Here is a 23,439-nt window from a genome sequence, read left to right on the forward strand (position 1 = left end):
GCACATTGCAAACAGCTACCGTTTGAATATATTACAGCACCAGTCACAAGCAGAGGTTGCTAACAAGCTTGCCTGGGAAACAAATTGGATGGTCTCTCTGGCCCTAGTGCCTCACACAACAGGCCACCTCGAAAATCATTGATCATTAACTCGTTCATTTCGGAGAGGCCACTGCGGCCTCACATTTGTAAACATCCCAATTATGGCAATAATGCCAAAGCTTCAGTTCCAGCTCCGATCCATCAGATGACGGAGGAGGACTGATGCTAGGCTGATGCGTCACTCCCAGTCACTACTATCAGCGGAGAGGTTTTTGGTGTAGTGGTGATTATTGGGCATGCTCACTAACCTGCACATGCTGGACTTCCTGGATGCTATGGTGCTGGGGGAGGAAGGAGGGGTATGGTAGGACCAGCTGCTCTCAGATCCCTTCAGGTCCAGAATGACCTGGGAGGAAGAACGTCACAACAAGACAATTTTTAAACCAGACATCTTGTAAAAAAAAAAGCAATTGGCAGCCCTATTTCTACAGGGAAATAGAGGTATTTACCAATGCACCTCCAATCATGTGAATCAGTAACACAGGAACACTTACAGATATCCAGAACACGAGTGTAACATGCAAAAAGAGGACTATTAGCCCTGTCCTGAGAGTGCGGACCAAATCACTGACCTGCTCGCTGGCGGGGGGCAGCTTGTGCGGGTCCATGGTCAGAGCCTTCAGGTCGTCAGTGAGGGTCTGCAGGTGAGTGATCTCCCCCAGCATGGACATCTCCTCTTCCTGATGAACAAGAAAGGCGGGTTGGTGTAAGGGCTTGTGCTAACTTATAATTGTGGTATACACTTCAAATTTGAGCTTGTTCTCCATCGACTCAATAGTTCTACTTTTAGACTTCAGTGATTTGAAGCAGGTCATCCCTCTAATGGGATTTTTCTGAATCTCTTTGGAGAGCAATATTCAATGGCAATAGAACAACTTAAAATAGATTACATTAATCACGTTCACAGGTGCAGAGGAGAAGTAAACTGACCAGCATGGACTAGCACAGATTGTGTATACTTACAGAATAAACATTTACTAACAAATGCAACACTTGGGTACACAAACACCTTCATTAAAAAAAAATCTCCAAATAGTTCACTTTAAAAGGATGAGATGGTTGTTTGGACCGTCGAAGTGCACTGTATATTAACATCCATAACAAAGACGCTATTTGCTGGAACTCATTTGTTAGAACAACATGATTGGTTAGAATATGTTGAAACAATTGTGTTCGCAGATTCTACTTAATTTCTACATATTTTCTTCGGCCCAGCAAACCCAAACAAACGACCTGTGTTTGACAACACAGGCTGTTGGTGGGGACTCACCACGACGGGCCTCAGCATGGAGACGAAGGTGCAGAAGCGGCTCCGCTCCTCCACCAGGGCCTTCCTGACCGCCTGCTTCTCTGTCTCCTCCAGAAGCAGGTACTTATCACTGATGTCCTGCATGGCATTGTCCAGCTGGGGCTGGATGTCCCCCCGGCCTGCGGCACACACACACACACACACACACACACACACACACACACACACACACACCACCTTTGTTAGTTTGATCCTAATTTTGGGTTAAGACAAGGTCTATCTGAGTACACAGCAAAATAAACTATTTTCAGTCTCAAGCCAGATGTTTATGACCGAAATAATTCTGAGGTGAAAACAGGACGAAAAGTCACCAATGTCTCTTATAGATATGTTTTAATTCAATTGTTGTGGTTTTCAGTTGTCACCATCATCCTCAGATATATAGTTATATAGATATAACCATCACCACAGTCCCAACCATCTTTGTAATTACAATTCCAAACAATCCCTTGTACTACATCACGCTTAATCTTTTGATCACTAATTTATATCTATGAGCGCAATCCTCACAGTACTATCTCAAGCACCAATCAAATCATGCTGTGGAACCGGTTGGTGTTTACATCAGGGTCACACCCTCACAATATTACACAAGCTCAGCATTCAGGAACACAGTGAAGAACCACAGCCCTAGGCAAGGTACACAGAGTTAAAGCAGGATATTGTCCCCCCCCCATTGAAGTGCACTTATGTAACGCAAAACAGTGCATTGTTCTGAGTTTGGGCATTTTACCCTCTCAAAATCAACGACTTAATTGTATTAAAACTGTCTTTGGTTTTACTGACATTCTAAAATCTAGATGAGTCATAACAATGAATAAAAAAAAGTGTTGGAATTCTCTTTCTTATTGGTCTATTAACTAATGTACAACGCACAATCAAAGTAGATTAAGTATCATGGTGTGCTAAAAGAATACAACTGTTGTCTGAACTGGTAAAGAAACGTTCAGTAATCTCCTCTGTAGGTTTTTAGGGACGTAAACATGCAATTACAAATTTTCATAAGAGCCAGTACTAGTTATGTGGTTAAGGCTAGATAGATGGAGGCCCTTCTTATTTTCCAGGGAAAGCACTGCAACGGAATTCCTTAAAGGGACACAGAACCAACATTTGGATCACATTCGGCATGTTGATGCTCTCCATTGCTCTCATTACACTCATAGGAATGCACTGGGGGAGTTTCCCTGCACTATATAATAGGCGAAGGAGACTATTGGACCAGAGTGCTCTGACCACATTTGAGGTTCCTCAGGGGTCAGTTCTCGGTCCTGTTTGTTTTGTCTTACGGGCGGGTTTGAAGGTGGAAATCAAACTATTTTGACGGTCAGGATAATATGGTCTTGTATACAATCATAACAGGCATTTTATGCAACTAAAACAGACTGGTTCATGAGGCAGATGTCTCGTTTTTTCATGTGTATGGTGAATGCATGCCAGGGAGTACCATTCATAATGTTTTAGCATTCTATCACATTGAATATAACATTGGAAACCTCTACAAACATGAACAATATATGTCTAAAATCTACAAATTCTGTAAACAGGTATATCACAATACAAGCTGTACTTGGTTTCATAACAGGCAGAACATGGTGAGGGTGAGACATAGTGCAGGAGTCAGATCAAAACATAACTCTAAACAACAAGAGGTTGAAAAGTGCTCACAAGTCTATATCATATCAGAGCTGTCAGAGAAGAGACCCTGATTGTTGGCTGTGACTGTGCAATACAGAAATGGCTCCTTTTAAAAGTGGTTTTAGTGGAGATCTACAGGTAACTTCCAAAATAAACACTTGAGTAAATGAGGGACACAAAGTATATTGAAAGCAGGTGCTCCCAAACAGGTGTGGCTCCTGAGTTAATTAAGCAATTAACATCCCATCATGCTTAGAGTGTATAAAAATGCTCAGTTGCCCATTATTTTGGCTAGCATGGCTAGAAGAAGAGATCTCAGAGACTTTGAAACAGGGGTCTCAAAGAAGCATACGGTGTGTGCGTGCGTAGCAGGAAATATGTCTGGAATTTTCCAAAGGACTTCTGGATTTCAATTAGATGTAAACAAACCACCACCAAAGTACTGTAGCATATAAACACTGCTCACTATGTAAGATAGTGAGCGAAGGCCAGTTTTGAGAATGTGTGTGTGTGTGTGTCAGTCACCAGATCTCAACCCAATTGAACCCTTATGCAATATTCTGGAGCTGTGCCTTAGACATTTTTTCCATCAACAAAACCCCAAATTATGAAATTTCTCATGAAAGAATGGTGTCGCATCCCTCCAATAGAGTTCCAGACACTTGTAGAGTCTTTGCCAATGTGCATTGACGCTGTTTAGGCAGCTTGTTGTGGCCCAACACCCTATTAAGACACTATGTTGGTGTTTCCTTTATTTTGGCAGTTACCTGTATATTGGAGCCAGACAGATAATGAATTCCACAATTATTTAGTGATGCTGCCCCATTCCTGATCTCCCCTGATGATACAAAATTAAGCTGCAGCGAAAAGCCAAAGGGAGTCAGTGAGGTATATTTGGAAGCAGACCAAACTCATGACACAGTGAGGGTTGTGGGTGGGGGGAGGGGACCTCAGGGGAGACCGGAAGAAGAAGAGAAGTAGGGACGAGGAACTATTTTGGGCATTCAGGAGATTTTTAACCCTTGAGTGAGGAATGTGACCTCACAATATGAAACAAACCAGTAGACAATGTGACAGGGAACGGTGACGAGACCACACACAGGTGGGAAAGGTCAACGGCGGTCAACAGGTCAACAGAGAACCGTGACACAAAGGGAGCTACAGGGGGCAGCGACTTACCGAACACGTCAGCTGGAAAGAACAGGGGCGTGATCAGATGCAACAATGGCAGTTGGAGTAGAAAGGAAAAATCTCAGTCAGTTTAGACCCAGGAAAAGGAGACCTGTTCTTAAATAGCTACAGGTTGCAGAATTGACACATATCCTTACTAACTTATGCATTGCAGAATATATTAGATGTTTGGCCCCATAGTAAAGATATAAGGTCTGTAATAAAATCCAATGGATTGTTATTTGCACAATATAGTCCCTCCTTAAATCCAGACAGATAACTTCCCAAAAATAACTGTCTCTTCTGCCTCTCATCCCATAACTATTCTGACCCTTTGCCCTGTCACCTGGGACAGTATGAGATGTGTCTTGGTAGAATTCAGTATCAACACTTTTGTCTCCTCCCTCCACCATCAAATCGGATTTACCTTCAAAGTCAAAGTCACAGAGAGCCTGGTTCCAGTCATAAGCAGTCAAAACCAGACACCAGGCATCCTCATAGTCACCATAAGCAGTCCAAACCAGACACCAGTCTACCTCATAGTCACCATAAGCACTTCAAACCAGACACCAGGCATCCTTATAGTCATCATAAGCAGTCCAAACAAGACACCAGGCATCATCATTGTCACCAAAAGCAGTCCAAACCAGATACCAGGCATCCTCATTGTCACCATAAGCAGTCCAAACCAGACACCAGGCATCCTCAGTCACCATAAGCAGTCCAAACCAGACACCAGGCATCCTCATAGTCACCATAAGCAGTCCAAACCAGACACCAGGCATCCTCAGAGTCACCATAAGCAGTCCAAACCAGACACCAGGCATCCGCAGTCACCATAAGCAGTCCAAACCAGACACCAGGCATCCTCAGTCACCATAAGCAGTCCAAACCAGACACCAGGCATTCTCAGAGTCACCATAAGAAGTCCAAACCAGACACCAGGCATCCTCAGAGTCACCATAAGAAGTCCAAACCAGACACCAAGCATCCTCAGAGTCACCATAAGCAGTCCAAACCAGACACCAGGCATCCTCAGTCACCATAAGCAGTCCAAACCAGACACCAGGAATCCTCATAGTCACCATAAGCAGTCCAAACCAGACACCAGGAATCCTCATAGTCACCATAAGCAGTTCAAACCATACACCAGGCATCCTCAGTCACCATAAGCAGTCCAAACCAGACACCAGGCATCCTCAGTCACAATAAACAGTCCAAACCAGACACCAGGCATCCTCAGTCACCATAATCAGTCCAAACCAGACACCAGGCATCCTCATCGTCACCATAAGCAGTCCAAACAAGACACCAGGCATCCTCATTGTCACCATAAGCAGTCCAAACCAGACACCAGGCATCCTCATTGTCACCATAAGCAGTCCAAACCAGACACCAGGCATCCTCAGTCACCATAAGCAGTCCAAACCAGACACCAGGCATCCTCAGTCACCATAAGCAGTCCAAACCAGACACCAGGCATCCTTGGTCACCATAAGCAGTCCAAACCAGACACCAGGCATTCTCAGTCACCATAAGCAGTCCAAACCAGACACCAGGCATCCTCAGTCACCATAAGCAGCCCAAACCAGACGCCAGGCATCCTCAGTCATCATAAGCAGTCCAAACCAGACACCAGGCATCCTCAGTCCCCATAAGCAGTCCAAACCAGACACCAGGCATCCTCAGTCACCATAATCAGTCTAAACCAGACACCAGGCATCCTCATTGTCACCATAAGCACTCCAAACCAGACACCAGGCATCCTCAGTCCCCATAAGCAGTCCAAACCAGACACCAGGCATCCTCAGTAACCATAAGCAGTCCAAACCAGATGCCAGGCATCCTTAGTCATCATAATCAGTCCAAACCAGACACCAGGCATTCTCAGTCACCATAAGCAGTCCAAACCAGACACCAGGCATCCTCAGTCACCATAAGCAGTCCAAACCAGACGCCAGGCATCCTCAGTCATCATAAGCAGTCCAAACCAGACACCAGGCATCCTCAGTCACCATAAGCAGTCCAAACCAGATGCCAGGCATCCTTAGTCATCATAATCAGTCCAAACCAGACACCAGGCATTCTCAGTCACCATAAGCAGTCCAAACCAGACACCAGGCATCCTCATAGTCACCATAAGCAGTCCAAACCAGACACCAGGCATCCTCAGTCACCATAAGCAGTCCAAACCCGACACCAGGCATCCTCATTGTCACCATAAGCAGTCCAAACCAGACACCAGGCATCCTCAGTCACCATAATCAGTCTAAACCAGACACCAGGCATCCTCAGTCACCATAAGCAGTCCAAACCCGACACCAGGCATCCTCATTGTCACCATAAGCAGTCCAAACCAGACACCAGGCATCCTCAGTCACCATAATCAGTCTAAACCAGACACCAGGCATCCTCATTGTCACCATAAGCAGTCCAAACCAGACACCAGGCATTGTCAGTCACCATAAGCAGTCCAAACCAGACACCAGGCATCCTCAGTCACCATAAGCAGTCCAAACCAGACACTAGGCATTCTCAGTCACCATAAGCATTCCAAACCAGACACCAGGCATCCTCATAGTCACCATAAGCAGTCCAAACCAGACACCAGGCATCCTCAGTCACCATAAGCAGTCCAAACCAGACACCAGGCATCCTCAGTCACCATAAGCAGTCCAAACCAGACACCAGGCATCCTTATAGTCATCATAAGCAGTCCAAACCAGACACCAGGCATCATCATTGTCACCATAAGCAGTCCAAACCAGACACCAGGCATTCTCAGTCACCATAAGCAGTCCAAACCAGACGCCAGGCATCCTTAGTCATCATAAGCAGTCCAAACCAGACACCAGGCATCATCATTGTCACCATAAGCAGTCCAAACCAGACACCAGGCATCCTCAGTCACCATAAGGAGTCCAAACCAGACACCAGGCATCCTCATCGTCACCATAAGCAGTCCAAACCAGACACCAGGCATCCTTATAGTCATCATAAGAAGTCCAAACCAGACATCATCATTGTCACCATAAGCAGTCCAAACCAGACACCAGGCATCCTCAGTCACCAAGAGTAGTCCAAACCAGACACCAGGCATCCACAGTCACCATAAGCAGTCCACCCAGACACCAGGCATCCTTAGTCATCATAAGCAGTCCAAAGCAGACACCAGGCATCCACAGTCACCATAAGCAGTCCAAACCAGACACCAGGCATCCTCAGTCACCATAAGCAGTCCAAACCAGACACCAGGCATCCTCATAGTCACCATAAGCAGTCCAAACCAGACACCAGGCATCCTCAGTCACCATAAGCAGTCCAAACCAGACACCAGGCATCCTCAGTCACCATAAGCAGTCCAAACCAGACACCAGGCATCCTCAGTCACCATAAACAGTCCAAACCAGACACCAGGCATCCTCAGTCACCATAAGCAGTCCAAACCCAACACCAGGCATCCTCATTGTCACCATAAGCAGTCCAAACCAGACACCAGGCATCCTCAGTCACCATAATCAGTCTAAACCAGACACCAGGCATCCTCAGTCACCATAAGCAGTCCAAACCCGACACCAGGCATCCTCATTGTCACCATAAGCAGTCCAAACCAGACACCAGGCATCCTCAGTCACAATAAACAGTCCAAACCAGACACCAGGCATCCTCAGTCACCATAATCAGTCCAAACCAGACACCAGGCATCCTCATCGTCACCATAAGCAGTCCAAACAAGACACCAGGCATCCTCATTGTCAACATAAGCAGTCCAAACCAGACACCAGGCATCCTCATTGTCACCATAAGCAGTCCAAACCAGACACCAGGCATCCTCAGTCACCATAAGCAGTCCAAACCAGACACCAGGCATCCTCAGTCACCATAAGCAGTCCAAACCAGACACCAGGCATCCTCGGTCACCATAAGCAGTCCAAACCAGACACCAGGCATTCTCAGTCACCATAAGCAGTCCAAACCAGACACCAGGCATCCTCAGTCACCATAAGCAGCCCAAACCAGACACCAGGCATTCTCAGTCACCATAAGCAGTCCAAACCAGACACCAGGCATCCTCAGTCACCATAAGCAGTCCAAACCAGACACTAGGCATTCTCAGTCACCATAAGCATTCCAAACCAGACACCAGGCATCCTCAGTCACCATAAGCAGTCCAAAACAGACACCAGGAATCCTCAGTCACCATAAGCAGACCAAACCAGACACCAGGCATCCTCACAGTCACCATAAGCAGTCCAAACCAGACACCAGGCATCCTCAATCACCATAAGCAGTCCAAACCAGACACCAGGCATCCTCAGTCACCATAAACTGTCCAAACCAGACACCAGGCATCCTCAGTCACCATAAGCAGTCCAAATCCGACACCAGGCATCCTCAGAGTCACCATAAGCAGTCCAAACCAGACACCAGGCATCCTCAGAGTCACCATAAGCAGTCCAAACCAGACACCAGGCATCCTCATCGTCACCATAAGCAGTCCAAACCAGACACCAGGCATCCTCATAGTCACTATAAGCAGTCCAAACCAGACATCAGGCATCATCATTGTCACCATAAGCAGTCCAAACCAGACACCAGGCTTCCTCAGTCACCAAGAGCAGTCCAAACCAGACACCAGGCATCCACAGTCACCATAAGCAGTCCAAACCAGAAACCAGGCATCCTCAGTCACCATAAGCAGTCCAAACCAGACACCAGGCATCCTCATAGTCACCATAAGCAGTCCAAACCAGACACCAGGCATCCTCACAGTCACCATAAGCAGTCCAAACCAGACACCAGGCATCCTCACAGTCACCATAAGTAGTCCAAACCAGACACCAGGCATACCCAGTCACCATAAGCAGTCCAAACCAGATACCAGGCATCCTCAGAGTCACCATAAGCAGTCCAAACCAGACACCAGGCATCCTCATTGTCACCATAAGCAGTCCAAACCAGACACCAGGCATCCTCAGTCACCATAAGCAGTCCAAACCAGACGCCAGGCATCCTCAGTCATCATAAGCAGTCCAAACCAGACACCAGGCATCCTCACAGTCACCATAAGTAGTCCAAACCAGACACCAGGCATACCCAGTCACCATAAGCAGTCCAAACCAGACACCAGGCATCCTCACAGTCACCATAAGTAGTCCAAACCAGACACCAGGCATACCCAGTCACCATAAGCAGTCCAAACCAGACACCAGGCATCCTCAGAGTCACCATAAGCAGTCCAAACCAGACACCAGGCATCCTCATTGTCACCATAAGCAGTCCAAACCAGACACCAGGCATCCTCAGTCATCATAAGCAGTCCAAACCAGACACCAGGCATCCTCAGTCCCCATAAGCAGTCCAAACCAGACACCAGGCATCCTCAGTCACCATAAGCAGTCCAAACCAGATGCCAGGCATCCTTAGTCATCATAAGCAGTCCAAACCAGAAACCAGGCATCCTCAGTCACCATAAGCAGTCCAAACCAGACACCAGGCATCCTCATAGTCACTATAAGCAGTCCAAACCAGACATCAGGCATCCTTATAGTCATCATAAGCAGTCCAAACCAGGCATCATCATTGTCACCATAAGCAGTCCAAACCAGACACCAGGCTTCCTCAGTCACCAAGAGCAGTCCAAACCAGACACCAGGCATCCACAGTCACCATAAGCAGTCCAAACCAGAAACCAGGCATCCTCAGTCACCATAAGCAGTCCAAACCAGACACCAGGCATCCTCATAGTCACCATAAGCAGTCCAAACCAGACACCAGGCATCCTCACAGTCACCATAAGCAGTCCAAACCAGACACCAGGCATCCTCACAGTCACCATAAGTAGTCCAAACCAGACACCAGGCATACCCAGTCACCATAAGCAGTCCAAACCAGATACCAGGCATCCTCAGAGTCACCATAAGCAGTCCAAACCAGACACCAGGCATCCTCATTGTCACCATAAGCAGTCCAAACCAGACACCAGGCATCCTCAGTCACCATAAGCAGTCCAAACCAGACGCCAGGCATCCTCAGTCATCATAAGCAGTCCAAACCAGAAACCAGGCATCCTCAGTCACCATAAGCAGTCCAAACCAGACACCAGGCATCCTCATAGTCACCATAAGCAGTCCAAACCAGACACCAGGCATCCTCACAGTCACCATAAGCAGTCCAAACCAGACACCAGGCATCCTCACAGTCACCATAAGTAGTCCAAACCAGACACCAGGCATACCCAGTCACCATAAGCAGTCCAAACCAGACACCAGGCATCCTCAGAGTCACCATAAGCAGTCCAAACCAGACACCAGGCATCCTCATTGTCACCATAAGCAGTCCAAACCAGACACCAGGCATCCTCAGTCATCATAAGCAGTCCAAACCAGACACCAGGCATCCTCAGTCCCCATAAGCAGTCCAAACCAGACACCAGGCATCCTCAGTCACCATAAGCAGTCCAAACCAGATGCCAGGCATCCTTAGTCATCATAATCAGTCCAAACCAGACACCAGGCATTCTCAGTCACCATAAGCAGTCCAAACCAGACACCAGGCATCCTCAGTCACCATAAGCAGTCCAAACCAGACGCCAGGCATCCTCAGTCATCATAAGCAGTCCAAAACAGACACCAGGCATCCTCAGTCCCCATAAGCAGTCCAAACCAGACACCAGGCATCCTCAGTCAACATAAGCAGTCCAAACCAGACGCCAGGCATCCTTAGTCATCATAATCAGTCCAAACCAGACACCAGGCATTCTCAGTCACCATAAGCAGTCCAAACCAGACACCAGGCATCCTCATAGTCACCATAAGCAGTCCAAACCAGACACCAGGCATCCTCAGTCACCATAAGCAGTCCAAACCAGACGCCAGGCATCCTTAGTCATCATAATCAGTCCAAACCAGACACCAGGCATTCTCAGTCACCATAAGCAGTCCAAACCAGACACCAGGCATCCTCATAGTCACCATAAGCAGTCCAAACCAGACACCAGGCATCCTCAGTCACCATAAGCAGTCCAAACCCGACACCAGGCATCCTCATTGTCACCATAAGCAGTCCAAACCAGACACCAGGCATCCTCAGTCACCATAATCAGTCTAAACCAGACGCCAGGCATCCTCAGTCATCATAAGCAGTCCAAACCAGACACCAGGCATCCTCAGTCCCCATAAGCAGTCCAAACCAGACACCAGGCACCCTCATTGTCACCATAAGCAGTCCAAACCAGACACCAGGCATCCTCAGTCACCATAAGCAGTCTAAACCAGACACAAGGCATCCTCAATGTCACCATAAGCACTCCAAACCAGACACCAGGCATCCTCAGTCCCCATAAGCAGTCCAAACCAGACACCAGGCATCCTCTGTCATGTACTGTCATGTTGTCTTGTCTCTGTCCTTTCCCTTCACCCTGTCTCCCTCTGCTGGTCGTGTTAGGTTACCTTTTCTCCCCCGCTTTCCCCCAGCTGTCCCTTGTCTCCTCTAACTACCCATTCACCCCGTTCCCCACCTGTTCCCTTTTTTCCCTCTGATTAGGTCCCAATATCTCTCTCTGTTTCTGCTCCTGTCCTTGTCGGATTCTTGTTTGTTTGTGTCATTCATGCCTGAACCAGACTGTCGTCATGTTTGCTGTAACCTTGTCCTGTCCTGTCGGAATCTGCCGGTCCATCTGAGCCTACCTATGTTTGGTAATTAAAGAAGCTCTGTTTAAGTTGATTCGCTTTTGGGTCCTCATTCACTCACCATAACAGAAGAATCCGACCAAGAATGGACCCAGCGACTTCGGATCCTCTCCACTCAGCCGTCGAGATCCAGGGAGCGATGCTAGGCAGACACAAGCAGGAATTGTCTGCTGCTCGACATGCCGTTGAGACCCTGGCCACCCAAGTCTCCAACCTCACAGAACAGGTTCACCATCTCCGCCTCGATCCACCGGCCACTTCCAGGGCTTTCGAATCTCCGGAGCCCAGAATCAATAACCCGCCGTGTTACTCTGGGGAGCCCACTGAATGCCGCTCGTTCCTCACCCAGTGTGATATTGTGTTTTCTCTCCAGCCCAACACTTACTCCAGGAGCACTGCTCGTGTCGCCTACGTCATATCTCTCCTTATTGGACGGGCTCGTGAGTGGGGCACGGCAATCTGGGAGGCAAGGGCTGAGTGTACTAACCAGTATCAAGACTTTAAGGAGGAGATGATACGGGTTTTTGATCGATCTGTTTTTGGGGAGGAGGCTTCCAGGGCCCTGTCTTCCCTATGTCAAGGCAATCGATCCATAACAGACTACTCTATTGAGTTTCGCACTCTTGCTGTCTCCAGTGGCTGGAACGAGCCGGCCTTGCTCGCTCGTCTTCTGGAGGGTTTCCGCGCAGAGGTAAAGGATGAGATTCTCTCCCGGGAGGTTCCTTCCAGCGTGGATTCCTTGATTGAACTCGCTATTCGCATTGAGCGACGGGTTGATCTTCGTCACCGAGCTCGTGGAAAGGAGCTCGCGCTCTCCGTCGCCTCCCTCTCCGCATCACTACCATCTTCCTCTGCCGGCTCGGGTGCTGAGCCCATGCAGCTGGGAGGTATCCGCATCTCGACTGAGGAGAGGGAACAGAGAATCACCAACCGCCTCTGTCTCTATTGCGGTTCCGCTGGTCATTTTGTCACTTCATGTCCAGTAAAAGGCCAGAGCTCGTCAGTAAGCGGAGGGCTACTGGTGAGCGCTACTACTCCTGTCTCTCCTTCAAGATCCTGCACTACCTTGTCGGTCCATCTACGCTGGACCGGTTCGTCAGCTTCCTGCAGTGCCTTAATAGACTCTGGGGCGGAGGGCTGTTTTATGGACGAGACCTGGGCTCGGGAACATGACATTCCTCTCAGACAGTTAAAGGAGCCCACGGCCTTGTTCGCCCTGGATGGTAGTCCTCTCCCCAGGATTCAGCGTGAGACGCTACCTTTAACCCTCACTGTTTCTGGTAATCATAGTGAAACCATTTCTTTTTTAATTTTTCGTTCACCTTTTACACCTGTTGTTTTGGGCCATCCCTGGCTAGTTTGTCATAATCCTTCCATTAATTGGTCTAGTAATTCTATCCTCTCCTGGAACGTCTCTTGTCATGTGAAATGTTTAATGTCTGCTATCCCTCCTGTTTCCTCTGTCTCTTCTTCACAGGAGGAGCCTGGTGATTTGACAGGGGTGCCGGAGGAATATCACGATCTGCGCACGGTGTTCAGTCGGTCCAGGGCCACCTCTCTTCCTCCACACCGGTCGTATGATTGTAGTATTGATCTCCTTCCGGGAACCACCCCCCCCCGGGGTAGACTATACTCTCTGTCGGCTCCCGAACGTAAGGCTCTCGAGGATTATTTGTCTGTAGCTCTTGACGCCGGTACCATAGTCCCCTCCTCCTCTCCCGCCGGAGCGGGGTTTTTTTTTGTCAAGAAGAAGGACGGGTCTCTGCGCCCCTGCATAGATTATCGAGGGCTGAATGACATAACAGTGAAGAATCGTTATCCGCTTCCTCTTATGTCTTCAGCCTTCGAGATCCTGCAGGGAGCCAGGTTTTTCACTAAGTTGGACCTTCGTAACGCTTACCATCTCGTGCGCATCAGGGAGGGGGACGAGTGGAAGACGGCGTTTAACACTCCGTTAGGGCACTTTGAATACCGGGTTCTTCCTTTCGGCCTCGCTAACGCTCCAGCTGTCTTTCAGGCATTAGTCAATGATGTCCTGAGAGACATGCTGAACATCTTTGTTTTCGTTTACCTTGACGATATCCTGATTTTTTCACCGTCACTCCAGATTCATGTTCAGCACGTTCGACGTGTCCTCCAGCGCCTTTTAGAGAATTGTCTTTTTGTGAAGGCTGAGAAGTGCACTTTTCATGCCTCCTCCGTCACATTTCTCGGTTCTGTTATTTCCGCTGAAGGCATTAAGATGGATCCCGCTAAGGTCCAAGCTGTCATTGATTGGCCCGTCCCTAAGTCACGCGTCGAGCTGCAGCGCTTTCTCGGCTTCGCGAACTTCTATCGTCGTTTCATCCGTAATTTCGGTCAGGTGGCAGCTCCTCTCACAGCCCTTACTTCTGTCAAGACGTGCTTTAAGTGGTCCGTTTCCGCCCAGGGAGCTTTTGATCTCCTCAAGAATCGTTTTACATCCGCTCCTATCCTTGTTACACCTGACGTCTCTAGACAGTTCGTTGTCGAGGTTGACACGTCAGAGGTGGGAGTGGGAGCCATCCTTTCTCAGTGCTCCCTCTCTGACGACAAGGTCCACCCATGCGCGTATTTTTCTCATCGCCTGTCGCCGTCGGAACGTAACTATGATGTGGGTAACCGCGAACTGCTCGCCATCCGGTTAGCCCTAGGCGAATGGCGACAGTGGTTGGAGGGGGCGACCGTTCCTTTTGTCGTTTGGACTGACCATAGGAACCTTGAGTACATCCGTTCTGCCAAACGACTTAATGAGCGTCAGGCGCGTTGGGCGCTGTTTTTCGCTCGTTTCGAGTTCGTGATTTCTTATCGTCCGGGCTCTAAGAACACCAAGCCTGATGCTTTGTCTCGTCTCTTCAGTTCTTCAGTAGCCTCCACTGACCCCGAGGGGATTCTCCCTGAGGGGCGTGTTGTCGGGTTGACTGTCTGGGGAATTGAGAGGCAGGTAAAGCAAGCACTCACTCAAACTCCGTCACCGCGCGCTTGTCCTAGGAACCTTCTTTTCGTTCCCGTTCCTACTCGTCTGGCCGTTCTTCAGTGGGCTCACTCTGCCAAGTTAGCCGGCCACCCTGGCGTTCGGGGTACGCTTGCTTCCATTCGCCAGCGTTTCTGGTGGCCCACCCGGGAGCATGACACGCGTCGTTTCGTGGCTGCTTGCTCGGTCTGCGCGCAGACTAAGTCCGGTAACTCTCCTCCTGCCGGCCGTCTCAGGCCGCTTCCTATTCCCTCTCGACCATGGTCTCACATCGCCTTAGATTTTGTCACCGGACTGCCTTCGTCAGCGGGGAAGACTGTTATTCTTACGGTTGTCGATAGGTTCTCTAAGGCGGCTCATTTCATTCCCCTTGCTAAGCTTCCTTCTGCTAAAGAGACGGCACAAATCATCATCGAGAATGTTTTCAGAATTCATGGCCTTCCGTCAGACGTCGTTTCGGACAGAGGTCCGCAATTCACGTCTCAATTTTGGAGGGAGTTTTGCCGTTTGATTGGGGCTTCCGTCAGTCTCTCTTCCGGCTTTCACCCCCAGTCTAACGGTCAAGCAGAACGGGCCAATCAGACTATTGGTCGCATCTTACGCAGTCTTTCTTTTCGCAACCCTGCGTCTTGGTCAGAACAGCTCCCCTGGGCAGAATACGCCCACAACTCGCTTCCTTCGTCTGCGACCGGGCTATCTCCTTTTCAGAGTAGCCTCGGGTACCAGCCTCCGTTGTTCTCATCTCAGTTCGCCGAGTCCAGCGTCCCCTCCGCTCAGGCTTTTGTCCAACGTTGCGAGCGCACCTGGAAGAGGGTCAGGTCTGCACTTTGCCGTTATAGGGCGCAGACTGTGAGAGCTGCTAATAAGCGTAGAACTAAGAGCCCTAGATATTGTCGCGGTCAGAGAGTTTGGCTCTCCACTCAGAACCTTCCCCTTAAGACGACTTCTCGCAAGTTGACCCCGCGGTTCATTGGTCCATTCCGTATCTCTCAGGTCATTAATCCTGTCGCAGTGCGACTTCTTCTTCCGCGATATCTTCGTCGCGTCCACCCGGTCTTCCATGTCTCCTGTGTTAAGCCCGTTCTTCGCGCCCCCGCTCGTCTTCCCCCCCCCCCCCCCATCCTTGTCGAGGGCGCACCTATCTACAGGGTCCGTAAAATCTTGGACATGCGTCCTCGGGGCCGTGGTCATCAGTACCTAGTTGACTGGGAGGGGTACGGTCCTGAGGAGAGGAGTTGGGTTCCCTCTCGGGACGTGCTGGACCGTGCGCTGATTGATGATTTCCTCCGTTGCCGCCAGGTTTCCTCCTCGAGTGCGCCAGGAGGCGCTCGGTGAGTGGGGGGGTACTGTCATGTACTGTCATGTTGTCTTGTCTCTGTCCTTTCCCTTCACCCTGTCTCCCTCTGCTGGTCGTGTTAGGTTACCTTTTCTCCCCCGCTTTCCCCCAGCTGTCCCTTGTCTCCTCTAACTACCCATTCACCCCGTTCCCCACCTGTTCCCTTTTTTCCCTCTGATTAGGTCCCAATATCTCTCTCTGTTTCTGCTCCTGTCCTTGTCGGATTCTTGTTTGTTTGTGTCATTCATGCCTGAACCAGACTGTCGTCATGTTTGCTGTAACCTTGTCCTGTCCTGTCGGAATCTGCCGGTCCATCTGAGCCTACCTATGTTTGGTAATTAAAGAAGCTCTGTTTAAGTTGATTCGCTTTTGGGTCCTCATTCACTCACCATAACATCCTCAGTCACCATAAGCAGTCCAAACCAGATGCCAGGCATCCTTAGTCATCATAATCAGTCCAAACCAGACACCAGGCATTCTCAGTCACCATAAGCAGTCCAAACCAGACACCAGGCATCCTCAGTCACCATAAGCAGTCCAAACCAGACGCCAGGCATCCTCAGTCATCATAAGCAGTCCAAACCAGACACCAGGCATCCTCAGTCACCATAAGCAGTCCAAACCAGACGCCAGGCATCCTTAGTCATCATAATCAGTCCAAACCAGACACCAGGCATTCTCAGTCACCATAAGCAGTCCAAACCAGACACCAGGCATCCTCATAGTCACCATAAGCAGTCCAAACCAGACACCAGGCATCCTCAGTCACCATAAGCAGTCCAAACCCGACACCAGGCATCCTCATTGTCACCATAAGCAGTCCAAACAAGACACCAGGCATCCTCAGTCACCATAATCAGTCTAAACCAGACACCAGGCATCCTCAGTCACCATAAGCAGTCCAAACCCGACACCAGGCATCCTCATTGTCACCATAAGCAGTCCAAACCAGACACCAGGCATCCTCAGTCACCATAATCAGTCTAAACCAGACACCAGGCATCCTCATTGTCACCATAAGCAGTCCAAACCAGACACCAGGCATTGTCAGTCACCATAAGCAGTCCAAACCAGACACCAGGCATCCTCAGTCACCATAAGCAGTCCAAACCAGACACTAGGCATTCTCAGTCACCATAAGCATTCCAAACCAGACACCAGGCATCCTCATAGTCACCATAAGCAGTCCAAACCAGACACCAGGCATCCTCAGTCACCATAAGCAGTCCAAACCAGACACCAGGCATCCTCAGTCACCATAAGCAGTCCAAACCAGACACCAGGCATCCTTATAGTCATCATAAGCAGTCCAAACCAGACACCAGGCATCATCATTGTCACCATAAGCAGTCCAAACCAGACACCAGGCATTCTCAGTCACCATAAGCAGTCCAAACCAGACGCCAGGCATCCTTAGTCATCATAAGCAGTCCAAACCAGACACCAGGCATCATCATTGTCACCATAAGCAGTCCAAACCAGACACCAGGCATCCTCAGTCACCATAAGCAGTCCAAACCAGACACCAGGCATCCTTATAGTCATCATAAGAAGTCCAAACCAGGCATCATCATTGTCACCATAAGCAGTCCAAACCAGACACCAGGCATCCTCAGTCACCAAGAGTAGTCCAAACCAGACACCAGGCATCCACAGTCACCATAAGCAGTCCACCCAGACACCAGGCATCCTTAGTCATCATAAGCAGTCCAAAGCAGACACCAGGCATCCACAGTCACCATAAGCAGTCCAAACCAGACACCAGGCATCCTCAGTCACCATAAGCAGTCCAAACCAGACACCAGGCATCCTCATAGTCACCATAAGCAGTCCAAACCAGACCCCAGGCATCCTCAGTCACCATAAGCAGTCCAAACCAGACACCAGGCATCCTCAGTCACCATAAGCAGTCCAAACCAGACACCAGGCATCCTCAGTCACCATAAACAGTCCAAACCAGACACCAGGCATCCTCAGTCACCATAAGCAGTCCAAACCCGACACCAGGCATCCTCATTGTCACCATAAGCAGTCCAAACCAGACACCAGGCATCCTCAGTCACCATAATCAGTCTAAACCAGACACCAGGCATCCTCAGTCACCATAAGCAGTCCAAACCCGACACCAGGCATCCTCATTGTCACCATAAGCAGTCCAAACCAGACACCAGGCATCCTCAGTCACCATAATCAGTCTAAACCAGACACCAGGCATCCTCATTGTCACCATAAACAGTCCAAACCAGACACCAGGCATCCTCATTGTCACCATAAGCAGTCCAAACCAGACACCAGGCATCCTCAGTCACCATAATCAGTCTAAACCAGACACCAGGCATCCTCATTGTCACCATAAACAGTCCAAACCAGACACCAGGCATCCTCAGTCACCATAATCAGTCTAAACCCGACACCAGGCATCCTCATTGTCACCATAAGCAGTCCAAACCAGACACCAGGCATCCTCAGTCACCATAATCAGTCTAAACCAGACACCAGGCATCCTCAGTCACCATAAGCAGTCCAAACCCGACACCAGGCATCCTCATTGTCACCATAAGCAGTCCAAACCAGACACCAGGCATCCTCAGTCACCATAATCAGTCTAAACCAGACACCAGGCATCCTCAATGTCACCATAAGCACTCCAAACCAGACACCAGGCATCCTCAGTCCCCAAAAGCAGTCCAAACCAGACACCAGGCATCCTCAGTCACCATAAGCAGTCCAAACCAGATGCCAGGCATCCTTAGTCATCATAATCAGTCCAAACCAGACACCAGGCATTCTCAGTCACCATAAGCAGTCCAAACCAGACACCAGGCATCCTCAGTCACCATAAGCAGTCCAAACCAGACGCCAGGCATCCTCAGTCATCATAAGCAGTCCAAACCAGACACCAGGCATCCTCAGTCACCATAAGCAGTCCAAACCAGACGCCAGGCATCCTTAGTCATCATAATCAGTCCAAACCAGACACCAGGCATTCTCAGTCACCATAAGCAGTCCAAACCAGACACCAGGCATCCTCATAGTCACCATAAGCAGTCCAAACCAGACACCAGGCATCCTCAGTCACCATAAGCAGTCCAAACCCGACACCAGGCATCCTCATTGTCACCATAAGCAGTCCAAACAAGACACCAGGCATCCTCAGTCACCATAATCAGTCTAAACCAGACACCAGGCATCCTCAGTCACCATAAGCAGTCCAAACCCGACACCAGGCATCCTCATTGTCACCATAAGCAGTCCAAACCAGACACTAGGCATTCTCAGTCACCATAAGCATTCCAAACCAGACACCAGGCATCCTCATAGTCACCATAAGCAGTCCAAACCAGACACCAGGCATCCTCAGTCACCATAAGCAGTCCAAACCAGACACCAGGCATCCTCAGTCACCATAAGCAGTCCAAACCAGACACCAGGCATCATCATTGTCACCATAAGCAGTCCAAACCAGACACCAGGCATTCTCAGTCACCATAAGCAGTCCAAACCAGACGCCAGGCATCCTTAGTCATCATGAGCAGTCCAAACCAGACACCAGGCATCATCATTGTCACCATAAGCAGTCCAAACCAGACACCAGGCATCCTCAGTCACCATAAGCAGTCCAAACCAGACACCAGGCATCCTTATAGTCATCATAAGAAGTCCAAACCAGGCATCATCATTGTCACCATAAGCAGTCCAAACCAGACACCAGGCATCCTCAGTCACCAAGAGTAGTCCAAACCAGACACCAGGCATCCACAGTCACCATAAGCAGTCCACCCAGACACCAGGCATCCTTAGTCATCATAAGCAGTCCAAAGCAGACACCAGGCATCCACAGTCACCATAAGCAGTCCAAACCAGACACCAGGCATCCTCAGTCACCATAAGCAGTCCAAACCAGACACCAGGCATCCTCATAGTCACCATAAGCAGTCCAAACCAGACACCAGGCATCCTCAGTCACCATAAGCAGTCCAAACCAGACACCAGGCATCCTCAGTCACCATAAGCAGTCCAAACCAGACACCAGGCATCCTCAGTCACCATAAACAGTCCAAACCAGACACCAGGCATCCTCAGTCACCATAAGCAGTCCAAACCCGACACCAGGCATCCTCATTGTCACCATAAGCAGTCCAAACCAGACACCAGGCATCCTCAGTCACCATAATCAGTCTAAACCAGACACCAGGCATCCTCAGTCACCATAAGCAGTCCAAACCCGACACCAGGCATCCTCATTGTCACCATAATCAGTCTAAACCCGACACCAGGCATCCTCAGTCACCATAATCAGTCCAAACCAGACACCAGGCATCCTCAGTCACCATAAGCAGTCCAAACCCGACACCAGGCATCCTCATTGTCACCATAAGCAGTCCAAACCAGACACCAGGCATCCTCAGTCACCATAATCAGTCTAAACCAGACACCAGGCATCCTCATTGTCACCATAAGCAGTCCAAACCAGACACCAGGCATCCTCAGTCACCATAATCAGTCTAAACCAGACACCAGGCATCCTCAGTCACCATAAGCAGTCCAAACCAGACACCAGGCATCCTCAGTCACCATAAGCAGTCCAAACCAGACACCAGGCATCCTCAGTCACCCTACCTTTCTTTGCCTTCTTCTGCAGCTTGAGAGTGTCGGAGGATTTCTTTTTGATCTCCTGACGGGCTTTCTTGTACTCTGCGGAAGGAAGGGAAACACAGTGGACACAACGTGTCGCACATTGCCATTGTGAGTGCTTTGAAGTGCGGCGAACAACCGAAACGAGGGCGACTCCTAAAAAAAAACCCATCTCATTGATCTTTGTTCTGAGGGACTCGCTTCCTGTCGTAACATCAGTATGACAAGTGGTGGTTGGAATCAAACCCTGCAACGAGGGACTGCTCTTTTTTTTCTCTACGGGGGAGAACTGAACTCCCAGGTTGGGTATTATTGAGCGGAGAGGGGGATTGGGTTTGAAGTGGTTAGTCGAAGCACATAAAAGCACTGTTGAACTACAGACTAAGTAAAGTAATTCCTTTAAACACAAGGGAGTATGAAGTGCGATATCTAGCTAACCAGAGTGCTACTGCAGTAGATGGAGGTGATGAGTGTATGCGAATTATACTGTACGACTGCAGGCAATAATGGGGTGAAGGAGTAGAGTGTAGTGTGGAGAGGTTTGAGAAAGTGTATGTGGTAGAGGTAGTTTATTGTGTGTGTGTGTGTGTGTGTGTGTGTGTGTGTGTGTGTGTGTGTGTGTGTGTGTGTGTGTGTGTGTGTGTGTAGACCCTACCTTTGGCGTGGTCCTTGTCCAGTGTGTTGGCCACTCTCTTCCACTCCTCCATCTGGTCTTGCAGAGGGTTAATCAAGCAGTCGATGAAAACCCTTGGGTGGGGATTACAACTCAAATCAAACAGAGTGGAGAATAACGATCCTTAGCAGAGATAATGTACAAAATACATTTTTGGGGTTGTGTTCCTCTAGGCGTCTGGTGTGTGTGTAGGCACTGTAAGGCAATTTAATCTCCTCATTTCACTCTGCTTATCTTATTTCTCTCTCTGCACAATATGAGCTAATGAGCGCATTCAGACAGATAGAAGGATGGAATAGAGAGAGAAAAGGCAGAACGGAGAGGCGGAGATGATGGTGACTCACATGGAGAACTGCCTGAGCTTGGCCTCGATGCTCCGGTGCCTCATACACATCCTGGTGAGGGCTGAACCGATGTCTCTGGTGCCGCCTGAAACCAGACCAACAACACAATCTGTCAGACAGAGATGGTTGAAGAGGGATCTCATCTCACGTTATGTTTTGTAACAATTTGCTATTCCCTAGACAAATGATTGAAGGTTGTTGTCGTTATTGAACAGGTTCACAAATGTATCCATGAGCAAAATCACAAACATTCAGAGGATGCGTAGAAGTGCTTTCATATTAAACTATGATATCACCATTTATTTCAAGCTTAGTCACTGATATGAACATTTTACAGCCGATTCCATTGTCAATCACTTTGTGTTACAGCTTCAAAGAACTGATAGAGAAGTAAGAGCGCAACAGTGAAAACGGCAGTAAGCAAAATACTACAAGTATCTCATATGCTTTATCCCTGAGGACAACATCTATGACTCATAGTGTCCTTATATGTAAATGAACAGGAGAGTTAGTTTCACAGTGGAGGGCTGAAGCAACAGAGGTCCTTTTGACAGGGGTCAAAAGACAGGCAGAGCACATCACTTAGCTGACATGGTGGTTTCTCAAAATGCTACTACTTTTAACACACCCGTCCCATTTGGCCTGGTCTGTCTAAGTCTAGGACTATCAGGAGGAGCTTGCTGGGGGAAAGGGTAGGACACTGTTCATTGCGTCACTCACTGACACACACACAGAGCCCTAATCACTTAAGTGTGACCGTTCGTGTTTTTTGTGAAAAGCAAACAAAGCCTATGACCTCACCTCTCTGGATAAAAAGGAGAGAGTAGAGGAGGAGGGTGTGAAGTGTTGAAAGATTCCTCGCCAGAAGAAAAAGTGATGTCATCTTCCACAAAGCCCCTCTGGTTTCCCTTGACAGTAAAAAAAGCCCCACCTCCTCCCAACCCCCCCTGTACTGACTAACTAGGACACAACAGTAGCAGACTAGTAGTAGCTAATAGCTATACAGGCACCATGGGACAGATGGCCACTCTCTCCCCCAGACAGAGACTCCCTCCTGGGTTATTGTTCCACAGACTTCAGGCCTTACCCAGGCTGCTCTATGGGAGGAGGAAGTTCTTCAAAAACATTCCATTATAACAAGTGGGTGTGTGATTCAATGGTGCAGTGGACAATGGAATGGCCAGATACACTGTAGCTAATTTATTGAGTTCTGCATTGTATTGCTGCACTTGCTGATGAACATAATTTCAAACCGTGGGCAATGCAGAAAATAGCTTGTGCATTTAGTCATTACTGTAAAATAAAATAGTTTTTCAACAGTATTTTACCCAATTCAGAACATGCTCTTATGATGTTTCTCAAACCAAATCCATTTCATACTCAAAATACATTTCAGCGGACTGTCACTGATCGCCTAGGAAATACCGTGATATATTTCAATATCCATAGCTGGGGTTTAAGTCGATGAATTATTAAAATACCATTCATGTCAATTCATCCAACCATGAACTGATGCTCACAATCATTAGTGGCCATGGTTCACATTCTAAGCT

General features: G+C 48.8%; 1 protein-coding gene across 6 annotated transcripts in view; it reads right to left on the reverse strand.

Moving 5' to 3' along the window:
• Nucleotides 1-23,439, reverse strand: part of LOC110488314 (protein MTSS 1) — a 64,556-nt gene that overhangs the window by 12,241 nt on the left and 28,876 nt on the right. For all 6 annotated transcript variants that reach the window (XM_090228429.1, XM_090228428.1, XM_090228431.1 and 3 more), the window contains exons 4-9: nucleotides 21,887-21,971; nucleotides 21,525-21,616; nucleotides 20,855-20,929; nucleotides 1,372-1,529; nucleotides 674-781; nucleotides 350-447 (exon numbers count right to left, since the gene is read on the reverse strand). In XM_090228429.1, coding sequence (XP_090084555.1) covers nucleotides 350-447; nucleotides 674-781; nucleotides 1,372-1,529; nucleotides 20,855-20,929; nucleotides 21,525-21,616; nucleotides 21,887-21,971 — 616 coding nt within the window. The remainder of the gene's footprint in view (nucleotides 1-349; nucleotides 448-673; nucleotides 782-1,371; nucleotides 1,530-20,854; nucleotides 20,930-21,524; nucleotides 21,617-21,886; nucleotides 21,972-23,439) is intronic.

Source organism: Oncorhynchus mykiss, chromosome 30 (genome assembly GCF_057628025.1).
Source record: "Oncorhynchus mykiss isolate SJ-2025 chromosome 30, ASM5762802v1, whole genome shotgun sequence".
NCBI classification, from domain to species: Eukaryota; Metazoa; Chordata; class Actinopteri; order Salmoniformes; family Salmonidae; genus Oncorhynchus; species Oncorhynchus mykiss.